The sequence below is a fragment of the Carya illinoinensis genome, chromosome 15 (assembly GCF_018687715.1).
Source record: "Carya illinoinensis cultivar Pawnee chromosome 15, C.illinoinensisPawnee_v1, whole genome shotgun sequence".
Classification (NCBI taxonomy): domain Eukaryota; kingdom Viridiplantae; phylum Streptophyta; class Magnoliopsida; order Fagales; family Juglandaceae; genus Carya; species Carya illinoinensis.
Genome location: NC_056766.1, coordinates 42,663 through 53,998, shown reverse-complemented (window position 1 = coordinate 53,998; position 11,336 = coordinate 42,663). Strand labels below are relative to the sequence as shown.

Sequence of the window (11,336 nt, the reverse complement as noted above, 5' to 3'; positions counted from 1 at the left end):
TAGCCCTCGTTAACAGAGAGGCCATGATATGAGAGCATTACCATCTTGTCCGATTCTATTGTCGCCTGGCGACCACCCATGGGACTTCACTCAGTTTTATCTACTCCCAAGTGACCAAAAGAGCTCCATTGAGATAATGTCCCATCTCGGCTTGAGGTTGTAATATGCACGCACCCAAAAATCCTTTCTCAACATGAAAACCACATTTTCATGAAAATGTATATAACAGTGTAATGAATGTCATGACCCAATATTCAACAAATAAAATGCCCAATCATAGTCCAACTCCACAAATATACACATCCTCCAATTCGACCTAAAACCCACATTCGACACACAACCACAGTAAATCTCCCAACACTTCTTGGACCAAAAGCCTGTCATAACCAATCAGACTGTAGAAAATATGTTAGTGTAAATATATATTTAAATCTCATTAAATCCTTTGAAAAATTACTTACAATGACAGAGAGGAATACTCTAGAAGATCCAAGCACGCAAGCACCCCGTAAACGCCAAAAGTGGCATAGCAATGGCAAAGTTGTGTTTCTAAAGGGTGGCTGTGGGTCACAAAACTGGGAAAATTGAGGGGGAGCTACGGGGAGGCTTGGGTTGGGCATGGAGGAGCTAAGGGGGTTATGGGTGGTCTAGTGTGGCGGCAGGCTAGCTTACGGCGACGCTTCGGGTTGTGCGTGATCGAGGGGGAGGGGACTGTCGTGAGGGAGGGAGAAGGTGCTGGGGGTTCGTGGAGCTCAATAGTGGCTTGAGGAGACAGTGGGTGGCGCCGTGGTAGCGGATTTGGCCTTGTGGGAGAGAGGGAGCTCGTGAGGGAGTGAGAGGGCGTGCGGAAGGTGAAGGAGCTAGGGATGGCTGGGGTCTAAGGTAGTGGTCGCCCAAGGGAGGGAGAGTTGCTAGTGGTAGCGATGAGGTGGAACAGAGGTGCAAGGTGACGCATGGAGGAGAAACCTGCATGGGTTTCCAGCGTATGGTGGAGAGAGAGAGAGAGAGAGAGAGAGAGAGAGAGAGAGAGAGAGAGAGAGAGAGAGAGAGAGAGAGAGGGTGGAGACTGGCGTGAGCTGCGCTGATGGGTGGCAGTGATCTGGCTGGGGCACGGCAGAGATGGGTCGAGCAAGGATGAGGGGCTATGGGGAGGGGGAAAATTGGGGAGAGAGAAAAAGAGAGGGGCAGCTGATTGGGGAGGGAAAAGAAAGAGAGAAAGAAAAATAGGAAGAAAGGAAAAGGAAAAATAGAAAAAGGAAAAAAAAAAGAAATTAAATCCAGATCATTCATCTTGGAGTCTTCAAACTGATCCAATAGAGAGGCGATTGGCTAATGAAGCAGCTCACAACTTGATAAGATTTGCCTTACATCTAGATGATTTAGTTGTTTGGTGGGATTCATTTCTAAAATATATTTCATAGTTTAGTCTGAATCTTTGATGTAATTTGTAGTTGTTTATGAATGAAGTACTATTTTTCTATCAAAAAAAAAAAATAGTATATATGAAAAATATATAGATAAATACATATTTTTATAAAAAAATTTTATGTGCAGTTATTTTTATGTATTCATTTACACACTTTACTAATATGATTAGTGACATTAGTCGTGTATTAAAAGAATTAATGCAGTCAGTAAAGTACATATGAGTATGTAAAAATAAATATATATTATATTATTCATTTTTATAATATATATACAATATCAGAATCAGAAAGTAAAATATTATTTTTTAATATGTTTGGGGAGAAGGATTTCGAACTCCATACCTCCCTTTTCGAGATGGAATATTATGCTACATACAGTCGTGGGATTGTAAACACCGCGCAATTACTTTGAAAAAGAGTGAGGTCTACGATTAAAAGGTTAATTTTTTTCATGTAAGTTTTATATTAATTCATTTTTTTCAAAGCGACTGTACGCCGGTTCCACAATAAATATCATTTCTTATTAGATTAATCAGGCTACCGGAGGATAAACTAGAACAGGACTTTTGGTCAACCCTCATTTTACTTCTCTACTTTCTTCGTTAGGAGAGATCATCAATTCTATCATTGGGCGACCCGAGGGTTTTAGCTTTAAACTCGTTGGTCTAAGATTCAGGCGGTGAGACTAGCTCTGAACTTGCGCATCCCCAGCCCTAGCAGCTTGCGTATACTTTCAACTTTTGATTGCATTCCCTCTCTCCAGAGAAGAGAAGAGGAGGGAGAAGAGGATGTCGTTTAAGAAAGAACCCTGCAGAAACTTTCAGCGTGGTCAGTAAGTACTCTTCTTTTTTGGATAGAGGCTCGCGAAGTAGACAGCAAGCAACAGCTTCTCAGCCCCCTAACCTTTCTATTATATTATTAAAGCGCTAGCGCGCTATCGCCGCCTTCTTTCTACTTAGTGCTTCATTCTCTATATTTGTTATGATTGTTGCTTATGTTGGGGTATTGGGTTAGAGTTCTCCTCCTCCTCCTCTTTATAGTTACCTGGATTGTCAAGTCGATAGCAATTCTGCTCATGGATTGCTGTTGTTGTCTTTTGCTTTTTATTTTAAACTCTAAGTTATATACCAGCGCACAAATTAAAGGGCTCTTTTATCCATTTACTTTGCTGACCAAGATACTGATTTTGATTTTTGAGTAATTTGAATCCATGTTGAAATCTATAGGAGAGATTTCTCTTGCTCAACAATCTTTTTGTTTGGCAGGCAAATCTTAACTCATAATAAGACCAAAATTTTAAATATAACTGTGCCTGCTCGCCGTAGACATATACCACCATGGAAGACTCATTTTTTTTTTTTTTGATAATTCACTCCCATTATATAATGAATAATTTCTTCACCCCATGCGTCTTTGGAAGTATTTTTGTTTTTTAGAGGTTTTTCGAGGCGTAAGAGATCCTTTTCCCAATGAAATTGAGCAAAATGTTAATTCTGTTGACGAAACCAAACACTGAGTCAAGATTTGAATGCGTTTTAAACTCCCATGCTGGTCAAATGGGACATCTTAGAGTTGTGTTGATATGACGGGATTTTCAGGAAGTTTAGATTGGTGAAAAAATATGAGTTTAAGTGGCATCAAAGCTATTGTTGTAGAAGCAAATAAGGTCTCTAGAAGACTAGATCCATGAATTTTGATGCAGATACGGGGTAAAAGAGAACAATGGAGAGCTAAGTTGACACTGGAAGTTTATTACCTAGGTTCATTCTTGTGGGGAGGACATCTTTGGTTTTTGATTTTACTTAATTTTGGATTACTTTTAAACTTTTTGGATTACCTTTCTTTTTCAAGTTAAAAGTTGGTTTAAATTGTGTGAGGGAGGTTGATTAAATTATATGACCAATTCGAATAAGAATGTTTCTTTAGTAACATCTTGCCCATGGGCCTGCTATTGTGCTTGTTTCTTTGTTCTTTTATAGCCTAGAGATTTATGGTGTGATCAATTGGCGTTTATTATCATGGGGCATTTCCATTAATATCATCTCATTAGCGGCCACAAAATTAAATTATGCATTAGATGCTGGTTTCATTGTAGATTGATATTTTTCTTTGTATACTGGCTAAATTTTATTTTTAGATTTTCTAATTTCTTCCTTATCACTTTCAGTTGTCAATTCGGCGAAGCGTGTAGATATCTTCATGTGACTCAGCAACAGCCGAAATCTAATGTCTTTGGATTTGGGACCCAAACTGGTTTAAATGAACAGAAAAAGTTAAATCCTTTTGGATTTGGGACTCAAACAGGCTCTCACCAACAGCAGAAGTCCAATCCTTTTGGCTTTGGTGTTCAGAGCAGTTCTCACCCAAAAGTGGGCACAGATTTTGTATCCAAACAGAATCAATCCAAGGTTCTTTCCCTTCTTAAATAGTAGTCTACATGTCAAAAGAAAGGTCTCTAATGTTACTAGGGCATCTTTGTCATTATCACTAACGTATGGATGATTGTTTTCAAAAGTTTCTTGTGTTAACTTGCTTTGGATGATTTAAATATATCGTTCCTTATAATAAATTTATGATATTATGCTTGTTGATGATAAATTACTTGTGGATTAGCTTTTTCAAAATACATGGACTCGTTCCACCTCCACACCTACTGGTGTTGCCCCACGGAAATCTGATAATGAGACTCAAGCTGCAAATCATAAGTATGTACTTGTCTATAGGTTTTGCTTTTTTCTGTCTACAGATCTATAGCCCCTCACTAATTTTTTTAACCTCATCCAATTTGAACTAATGGTTTTTGAAGGTGCACTGACCCTGAGGCTTGCAGACGCCAAATTGTAGAAGATTTTGAGTCTGAAAGACCACTTTGGAAGCTAACCTGCTATGGTCATTCGAAAAAGTATGTCTCAATAACAAGATCCAGAATAGTCACTGCCATCAAAGATTTTCCATTTAAATTTAAAATCGCACTGTAAATTAGTTTTCAAAAAATGATATCCTGGATGGCTTTTTTAGGGGTAATCTCAGGAATTTTGAAGAACTGATAATGGTTTTCTTTACAACTTTGGTTATGGGCACTAACCTGAACCTACAGCCTCTCTTTAATGTCACGGTGAGTGGTTTGATGGTTCAGTAAGTGTGCTGCCTTTGAAGCCATTAAGTTATTGACCGGTCTTTTGTGACCCTAACTTTCCAAAATGGAGGAAATCAGCTGGCAGATGAGTTTGCCTGCATGGTTTGGGCATTCTTGAAGCCACATGTTGTAGCCTCCATTGTAGATAGGAATTGGGAAAAGGCAGTGCATTTTAGAGAAGTGGAGCATAAGTTGTCAACGTGGTTCATCTCATACTCTTCAGGGGTAGAACAGGTTATTCAAGAATTGCTCACTACTTAAATTATTTTACTATCTGCAACATCTCAAGAAAAGAAGAACAGAAAAGGAATTGATACTCAGAAAAATTTCATTGGATGGAATAAATATTTTGTTTCCTATTTACATATTTTTTTGAACTACTACCACCCTGCTATATTCTGATCCTTTCTCGATGAGAATAACAATCCAACTGTGGCCTAAGTTTGGAATTATTCTGTTTGCAGTGCACCATGTGACATTGTTGGTGATATTAGCTATGAAGAATTGCGGGCGGCAGCATATGATGATGCTAAGCATGGGTTGAATTTTCAGTCAATAGTGAGAAAACCTGACATACCACATTTCACTTTTCTCATGATGCTGTCAACTTTTATAATTTCTTAAATTGATGATATTTTTAATTCATGTTGTGATGGTTTTTTGGACTCTTGAGCTTTTATTTACCATTACCTAAATGGGGGATATGCTGAGTTTTTGGTAAGTTACCAAAAATCTAAAAGTGGGGAATATAATATTTTAATTGTTGCTTTGGATTATAAAGTGTCAAATTTATGATTATAGTTGTGCTGTGTTATGTATTTTTAAGCGTGTTAAAGTTTAAAAAGGAATGACTTAGTTTTTTTTTTTACTTATGTCTTATAGAGGGTGCCCATTCAACCCAACAAATCATTTACTAATAGATCCGACGTGCTTATACGCTTTTCTGAGACTAGTGAATAATTTGGAAGCAAACAAGATAGGCACATTCATTTTACTCGTTTCAAGGTTGGCTGCAAGTCTATTGAGATGTAAACCATATTATTTAATGTTAGCATAGATACAGACTTTAAAATGTTTAGACTAGCTCTGAGAAAATTGAAAAGCAAGGTAAAAGTGCATCTTATATCCTTATTGTGAAGTTTGTATTCTCGATGAAAGTTCAAAACTCTAGAAATAAAAGGGCAATTTTGGGAAAATGTACAAAGAGGCATAATTGTCGATGAACTATTATGACTAGCCTCCTGTTTGTGTTTTGCACATGCAAGATGCTTTCACATCGTTAAAAAAAGTATAGAACATGTCAAATACAATAGATACATAGGAAAATGGCTGATCTCATCATTGAAACTTAACCCTAAAAAAAGAGAATGAAATTATGATAGCATCCCTTTGTAATCATAACAGTATAACAATAATAGGTAAAAACAATAAAATGACAATGAATAATAGGTAGGCATATTAAAGTGATTTATTCATTCTATGCCAATTCCCAACAACTTGCCCTCCGTGTTTGTGCCCTTAGCTGGCCTAATATTTTCTGCAATTGCAATGGCTTCTTTATCTCTTTACCTTCAACAAAACAAGACTTTTCAGACATAGAATAGGTACAAATTCACGGGCGCCCCCCCCCCCCCCTCTTCCTTCTTTCTTCCCTCCCTCCCTCTTTCTTTCTTTCACAACTTAGAATTTGGATAGATATCTATTTATTAGACAACAAATAACATGTGGCCTGGCTTTTGCTGAGCCTCAGCTATATTTCTGCACTCCATTTCATGAAGTTATTCTGTGGCGATCTAAATGTTAACTATCTAATACTTTGTAGATCTTTTCATACATTTATACGTTTTTGCACCTGTCTTACTGTCATTTTTTTTTTTGGAAATATGTGTAGCAATGTTTTTCAGCAGCTGCTCAAACGAAGATTTCAGCAGCTGCTCAAAAGAAGAATACTTTTGGAATTAGTTTTGAAAGCATTGCTTCTTTGCTCAGAAAATGATTATGCTCTCTACAGGTTGAGAGAGAGAGGAACTTACTCAGTTCCAAGTTAGTTGAGTTTGATAACCTCCTCCGTAAGCCATATGCAGTTCTACCGAGCCGTTCTTCTAGCCAAACCCCATTTTCTGGGGCCAGACCCAATTCATTTCCACCGACTGCTCAAAATAGTGCCCCTCCTTTGGTCTCAAGCTTTAATCAACTAGGTGCATCACAAAATTTGGGTCTCGGAATTAGGTAAGAATCACTTATTGAATTTAGTTGCCTAATTAATAATGTTTTTGTTTGATTTGTAGAACAATATTGGTTAGGGTTTTTACTGATGGGCCATCCTGACTTCTGGAAATCTCATTTCTTTCATTACCTTTTGGCTCTTAAAAACCCATTGAACGAATTTTCTCAGGCCCTTCACACCATCTAACAATGCTTTTGTGCAACTAAATGCAAACCCATATTCTAGCCAGGCATCGAATGCATTTGGAACAAACAATTTGCCACATAGAAGCGAAGGTACAATCATTGAAGGTTTCCTCCTTTCGTGTACTCCTGTCAGTGCTTTTGAGCTGTTTCTGATGATATCATATGGTAGGTGCATTTAATGGCCAAATTCCTGCCCAGACACCTGGAAGCTCCTTTACATCCAATATAGCAGGCTTCAACAACGGTGATAACATGAATGCTGGAAGTACATCTCGAGCAGCAGCTGCTCAAATTTCAAATTCAAGTAGTAACCATTCACCTGTCGTTCGAAATGGGCCCAACTTTAGTGCAGGTGAACCAGCAAACACAAATGTTCAGTTCATGTAAGTTTGTCAAGAAACTACTTATTTGTGGTTCGAGTAGCTAGAATTAGTAATAAGCTGCTTGTTTTACTTTTGTGAATTAGTATTATCTCAATTAGCTGTCAGGTTTGAAAGTATCTAATGATGCATCTGGAATTAACTTTACGCAACTTGGGTTTGAATCAAACAACATACTTGGATTGGCTTGAAACTTCTTGGCTCAATAGCTTCATGTAAGGCGCATTTACCATCACATTTAATTTACAAATTGGGTCATCGTGTCTTTACATACTGCTTGACCCACCTTTATTACATTTGCCATGCTATTTTAGCCCCTCTTTTTTGGTCTATTTGAGCCTCTCTAGCTTGAATAAAATTTGTCTTATTGTATATCATTAGAATTTGAAATTCAAATTGATAACGTCATAATAAATTTTAGAAGAATTTTTTTTAAAGGATTAACCGATAATATATATATATATATTTTTAAAAGAACTGTCATATGCGCTCTAATGAATTCTGCAGGAATAACTTGCAAACAGAAGATGTGTCTGGGAACTCGAGTGTTTGGTTAAAAGAGAAATGGAATCCTGGAGAGGTAAAAGGCTTATATTTGTGCTATATATGCCGTAAGCATGACTTGCAACTTACATAATGGTTTTGTGAGTTTTAAGAATTTTCGCCTTATTTTAAGTGTGTAGGCATTTGAAGAACTGGTATTGGCCATTTTAATGACATAATTCTATTTCTTCTCATTTATTATCTATAATTTTGGAAGCATTAAGCTTTGCTTCTATAAAACCACGTCATCCTTTATCCCCTCACAAATTTTGGAAACTTAAAAGTCAACATATTTATCTAAGTACTTGTCTTGAATAAAGGCTCTTGGGTCGTGTAACTGATTTCTCTTTTACTCTTTGTTTTTACCCAGATTCCAGAAGAGGCTCCTCCAGATGCATTTATCTAGCTAGGATACTTTTGGGTTTATATGGAAAAGGTTTTTAGCAGTTTTCTAGAATCCAACAAATCAAATATATTGTCATCACTTGCAAAATAAGCATCCTTATAAACGTAGCTGCAGAAAGACTGGATCAGTCTCTCAGCTTGTCAAGACGAGAGAGTTGCACATTTGTAGCAAAGCATAGCGATGTTATGGCCCTTAGCACTGAAATTTGTTAATTAAGCCTATCATCCATCTATTTGAATTCTGACAAGATTTGATCACCCAATGTTTTAAATGAACTTACAAAGATAATAATCACTTCGTTATAATAAAGATAAGGAAAATGCTAAGAAACTCGTTGGGTTTGTGTTTAGCGTTCTTGCTTGATGTGTAAAGGGCATCTGACTTTCAATTTTTTGTTTTTTCCTTTCACTTGCTTAAACTAGGTCACCCCTAATGCAGCATTCCCCTTCCCTCCATCTACCCTGCCCTGCGTGACTACCCATCTCTGACAACCAGCTCCTTACATTGTTGCTTCATCTGTGCCAGTTTCGAGCTTAGAATCTCGTTCTTCCGGGACCTTGTCTCCATCTATGACCTTCTCTGCTCTCCTCCCCTCACTCAGTTTGGCTCTCTTTTGTTTTCTTTGTCGACAAATTTTCAACAACCGTCAACTAATCCTCACTTGAGTCACCCTCTCTCTTTCTCTTTGTGTAACATTGTAATTCACTTATCAAACTTTCACATGGGCCTCTGACTTTCTCTCTTTCTGTCTTGTTCTCTTCTTCCCTTGTGCAGATCAGCAGCATATCCCACACCCAGTACGCATAAAACCTATCTCGCCAAACTTTCAAACAAACCACCACATCATTGCTTTGCACCACCATGACCCATCTTTGCAAACTACATCCACACTTTGACCCCCATTGCCTTCACCACTGAAAGCTAGCCGAAGAAAATTCACCACTGCCACCATGCTCAACTCGTTGCAACCATGCTCAACTAATCTTTATTTTTGTTGATAAAAAAAGAGCACCTACTCCTATTGCTTGTGAACCACCGAGCGTTGCTAGCCTTACATGCCACCTCCAGTTGCACAAAAAATGCCAACCCAGTCGCTGGAACATAGTTGCTCACCTCTGCCCCTTGACACCGTAGCCAACTTCCAACAGTCATAAGTTCCTCTTGGTTTCTCTCTCTCTGTTCTCCCTATTGCTCATCTCTTGGTACTCTCTCTCTCTCTCTCTCTCTCTCTCTCTCTCTATTGGTCAACCCAAGTTCACCAAGCACGGCCTTTTTGCATCACTGTTTCGACCACCATCATGCTGCCTACCCTTCCACCGTTCCTTTTCTGCCGTTCTGCTCTAGCAGACCGATGTTTGTTGCGTGCCATCTTCTTCCTCTTGGTGTTGCTTTGTTCTAGTCTTGTAATTTTGAGTAAGTTTTTGCCACTGCCTCAAGCTTTTCTTCCCATTTGATGTGGGGAGAAAAAAAATAAATTAAAAAGGCCAATGTGGAGGACCCACATCAAATGGGAAGAGAAAATGAGATCCCACAATGGGGTCCCTAGCATTTTCCTGAAGATAATGTTCTCTTTGTTGCAATTTTCTCTATTACTTCGGTTGGGGCCATCTGTGTGGGCAGCGTGTAGTTAATTGGTCTTCACAACATGCTTATCTTCTTACCCAACATGTCAACTTTCTGTTTCACGAGCAACTTTTGAATGCCTTTCTCTTTTTGTCATTCTTTCGAATTTTCATAGTAGTCACAAAATACCATCATTTAGGGCTATAAATGAACTGGTCAGTTCAATAGTCCACTCGATACTCGCTTGGTTAAATTTGAATTGAATTTGAGTTGTGAAAAAAAAGCTCTCCTGTGACAGCAAACACTTACTCATTTGAATTACAGCCATTAATTGCACCAACTCAAGCATCTACTGTATGTGAATAATTGTGTGAGGCGAGGGCTCATGTACTAAGGAAATTTCTTTTCGACCTAACATAAGAAATTCATTACAGTTATTTCTGTAATCTCGAACATGATTATCCCAATGAGGAAAGCTATTGCATAATATATGAGAACTCAAATAGTACTCTTTTTATTTATTTATTTTTTAAAGAAGAGCCGGTAGCCACATGTCCAATAGTGGTCCTGTCCCAAGTTTATTAAAAAAACACTCACTTGTGGTGGAGGAATACCATAGAACAAGAAAATATACAGGAGATTACATAAAGAAAAGGAAAAAACACTCCCAAACACAAACCAGCCAAAAACCAAAGTAGAAACAACCTCTAAACATGCCTAGAAAAACCTCTAAACATGCTTGTAAAAGAAACAATAAACCAAACCTGGAATACGCGAACGAGCCATAGCAACAAAACTAAATACGAATGTAGGCTAAACCAAATTTGTCAAGTCTAGCAAGGCCTATAATATCACGAGGAAGACTCTGAATATCGGAGTAAAACATATCCACACCCTGTGTGCCCTTCTTTGCTAAGGAGTCCGCCACAGAGTTCCCTTCCCTGAAGCAATGGTTACACTCAGCATCCATCACCCCAAGATGATCAATAATTTGGTCCAAAAAATCCCACAAATACCAAAGGGAGCAAGTTCTGGAAAAAACCCAGGAAACAACCACCTGAGAGTCACAATCAATATCATCCTCCCTCCAACCAGCAATTATGCAAAGATGCAGCCCTTCAAGCAAGGCACGAAGTTCAGCCTTAGTATTGGTACATGGCCAAAAAGGTTTAGAGAAAGCAAAAATAAGTTTACCATCCCTGTCACCCACCACCTCCACTCCTCGAATTTTCAAGACTACTCTCATCCATAGTCAATTTGACACAACTGTGGGCTAGTTTGGACCACCAAATCACTCTTTCACTTTTATGTTTAGGCAGGATAAGGGGGATTTCAAGCCACACGAGCCTAGAATCCCCATTACTTAGCTTAGCAACTTTGGAAATATTGTCCATCACTACATGCACCCATAATTTAATCGATTGCCAAACTTCATTCACAGAATCCCTCCTATTTTCCATCTGAGCCTT

The 11,336-nt window shown here is 38.2% G+C and overlaps 1 protein-coding gene across 6 annotated transcripts; it reads left to right on the top strand.

The window, feature by feature from the left end:
• The first annotated feature begins 1,971 nt into the window (after positions 1-1,971).
• On the top strand, positions 1,972-8,561 carry LOC122297178 (zinc finger CCCH domain-containing protein 16). Of its 6 annotated transcripts, none has more exons than XR_006238677.1 (11): positions 1,974-2,259; positions 3,595-3,835; positions 4,041-4,132; positions 4,234-4,329; positions 5,028-5,121; positions 6,575-6,792; positions 6,959-7,065; positions 7,145-7,358; positions 7,464-7,570; positions 7,863-7,935; positions 8,269-8,561. XR_006238677.1 is itself a non-coding variant. In XM_043107135.1 (10 exons), exons 1-10 carry the CDS (start codon positions 2,216-2,218, stop codon positions 8,302-8,304), a joined length of 1,158 nt encoding a protein of 385 aa, XP_042963069.1. In that variant the 5' UTR covers positions 1,972-2,215; the 3' UTR covers positions 8,305-8,561. The 6 variants fall into 6 exon arrangements, 4 of the variants coding, with proteins under 4 accessions (XP_042963069.1, XP_042963070.1, XP_042963072.1 ...); XR_006238678.1 differs by having other exon boundaries at positions 7,457-7,570; XM_043107135.1 differs by lacking the exon at positions 7,464-7,570 and having other exon boundaries at positions 1,972-2,259; positions 7,016-7,065.
• The last annotated feature ends 2,775 nt before the right edge of the window (positions 8,562-11,336 follow it).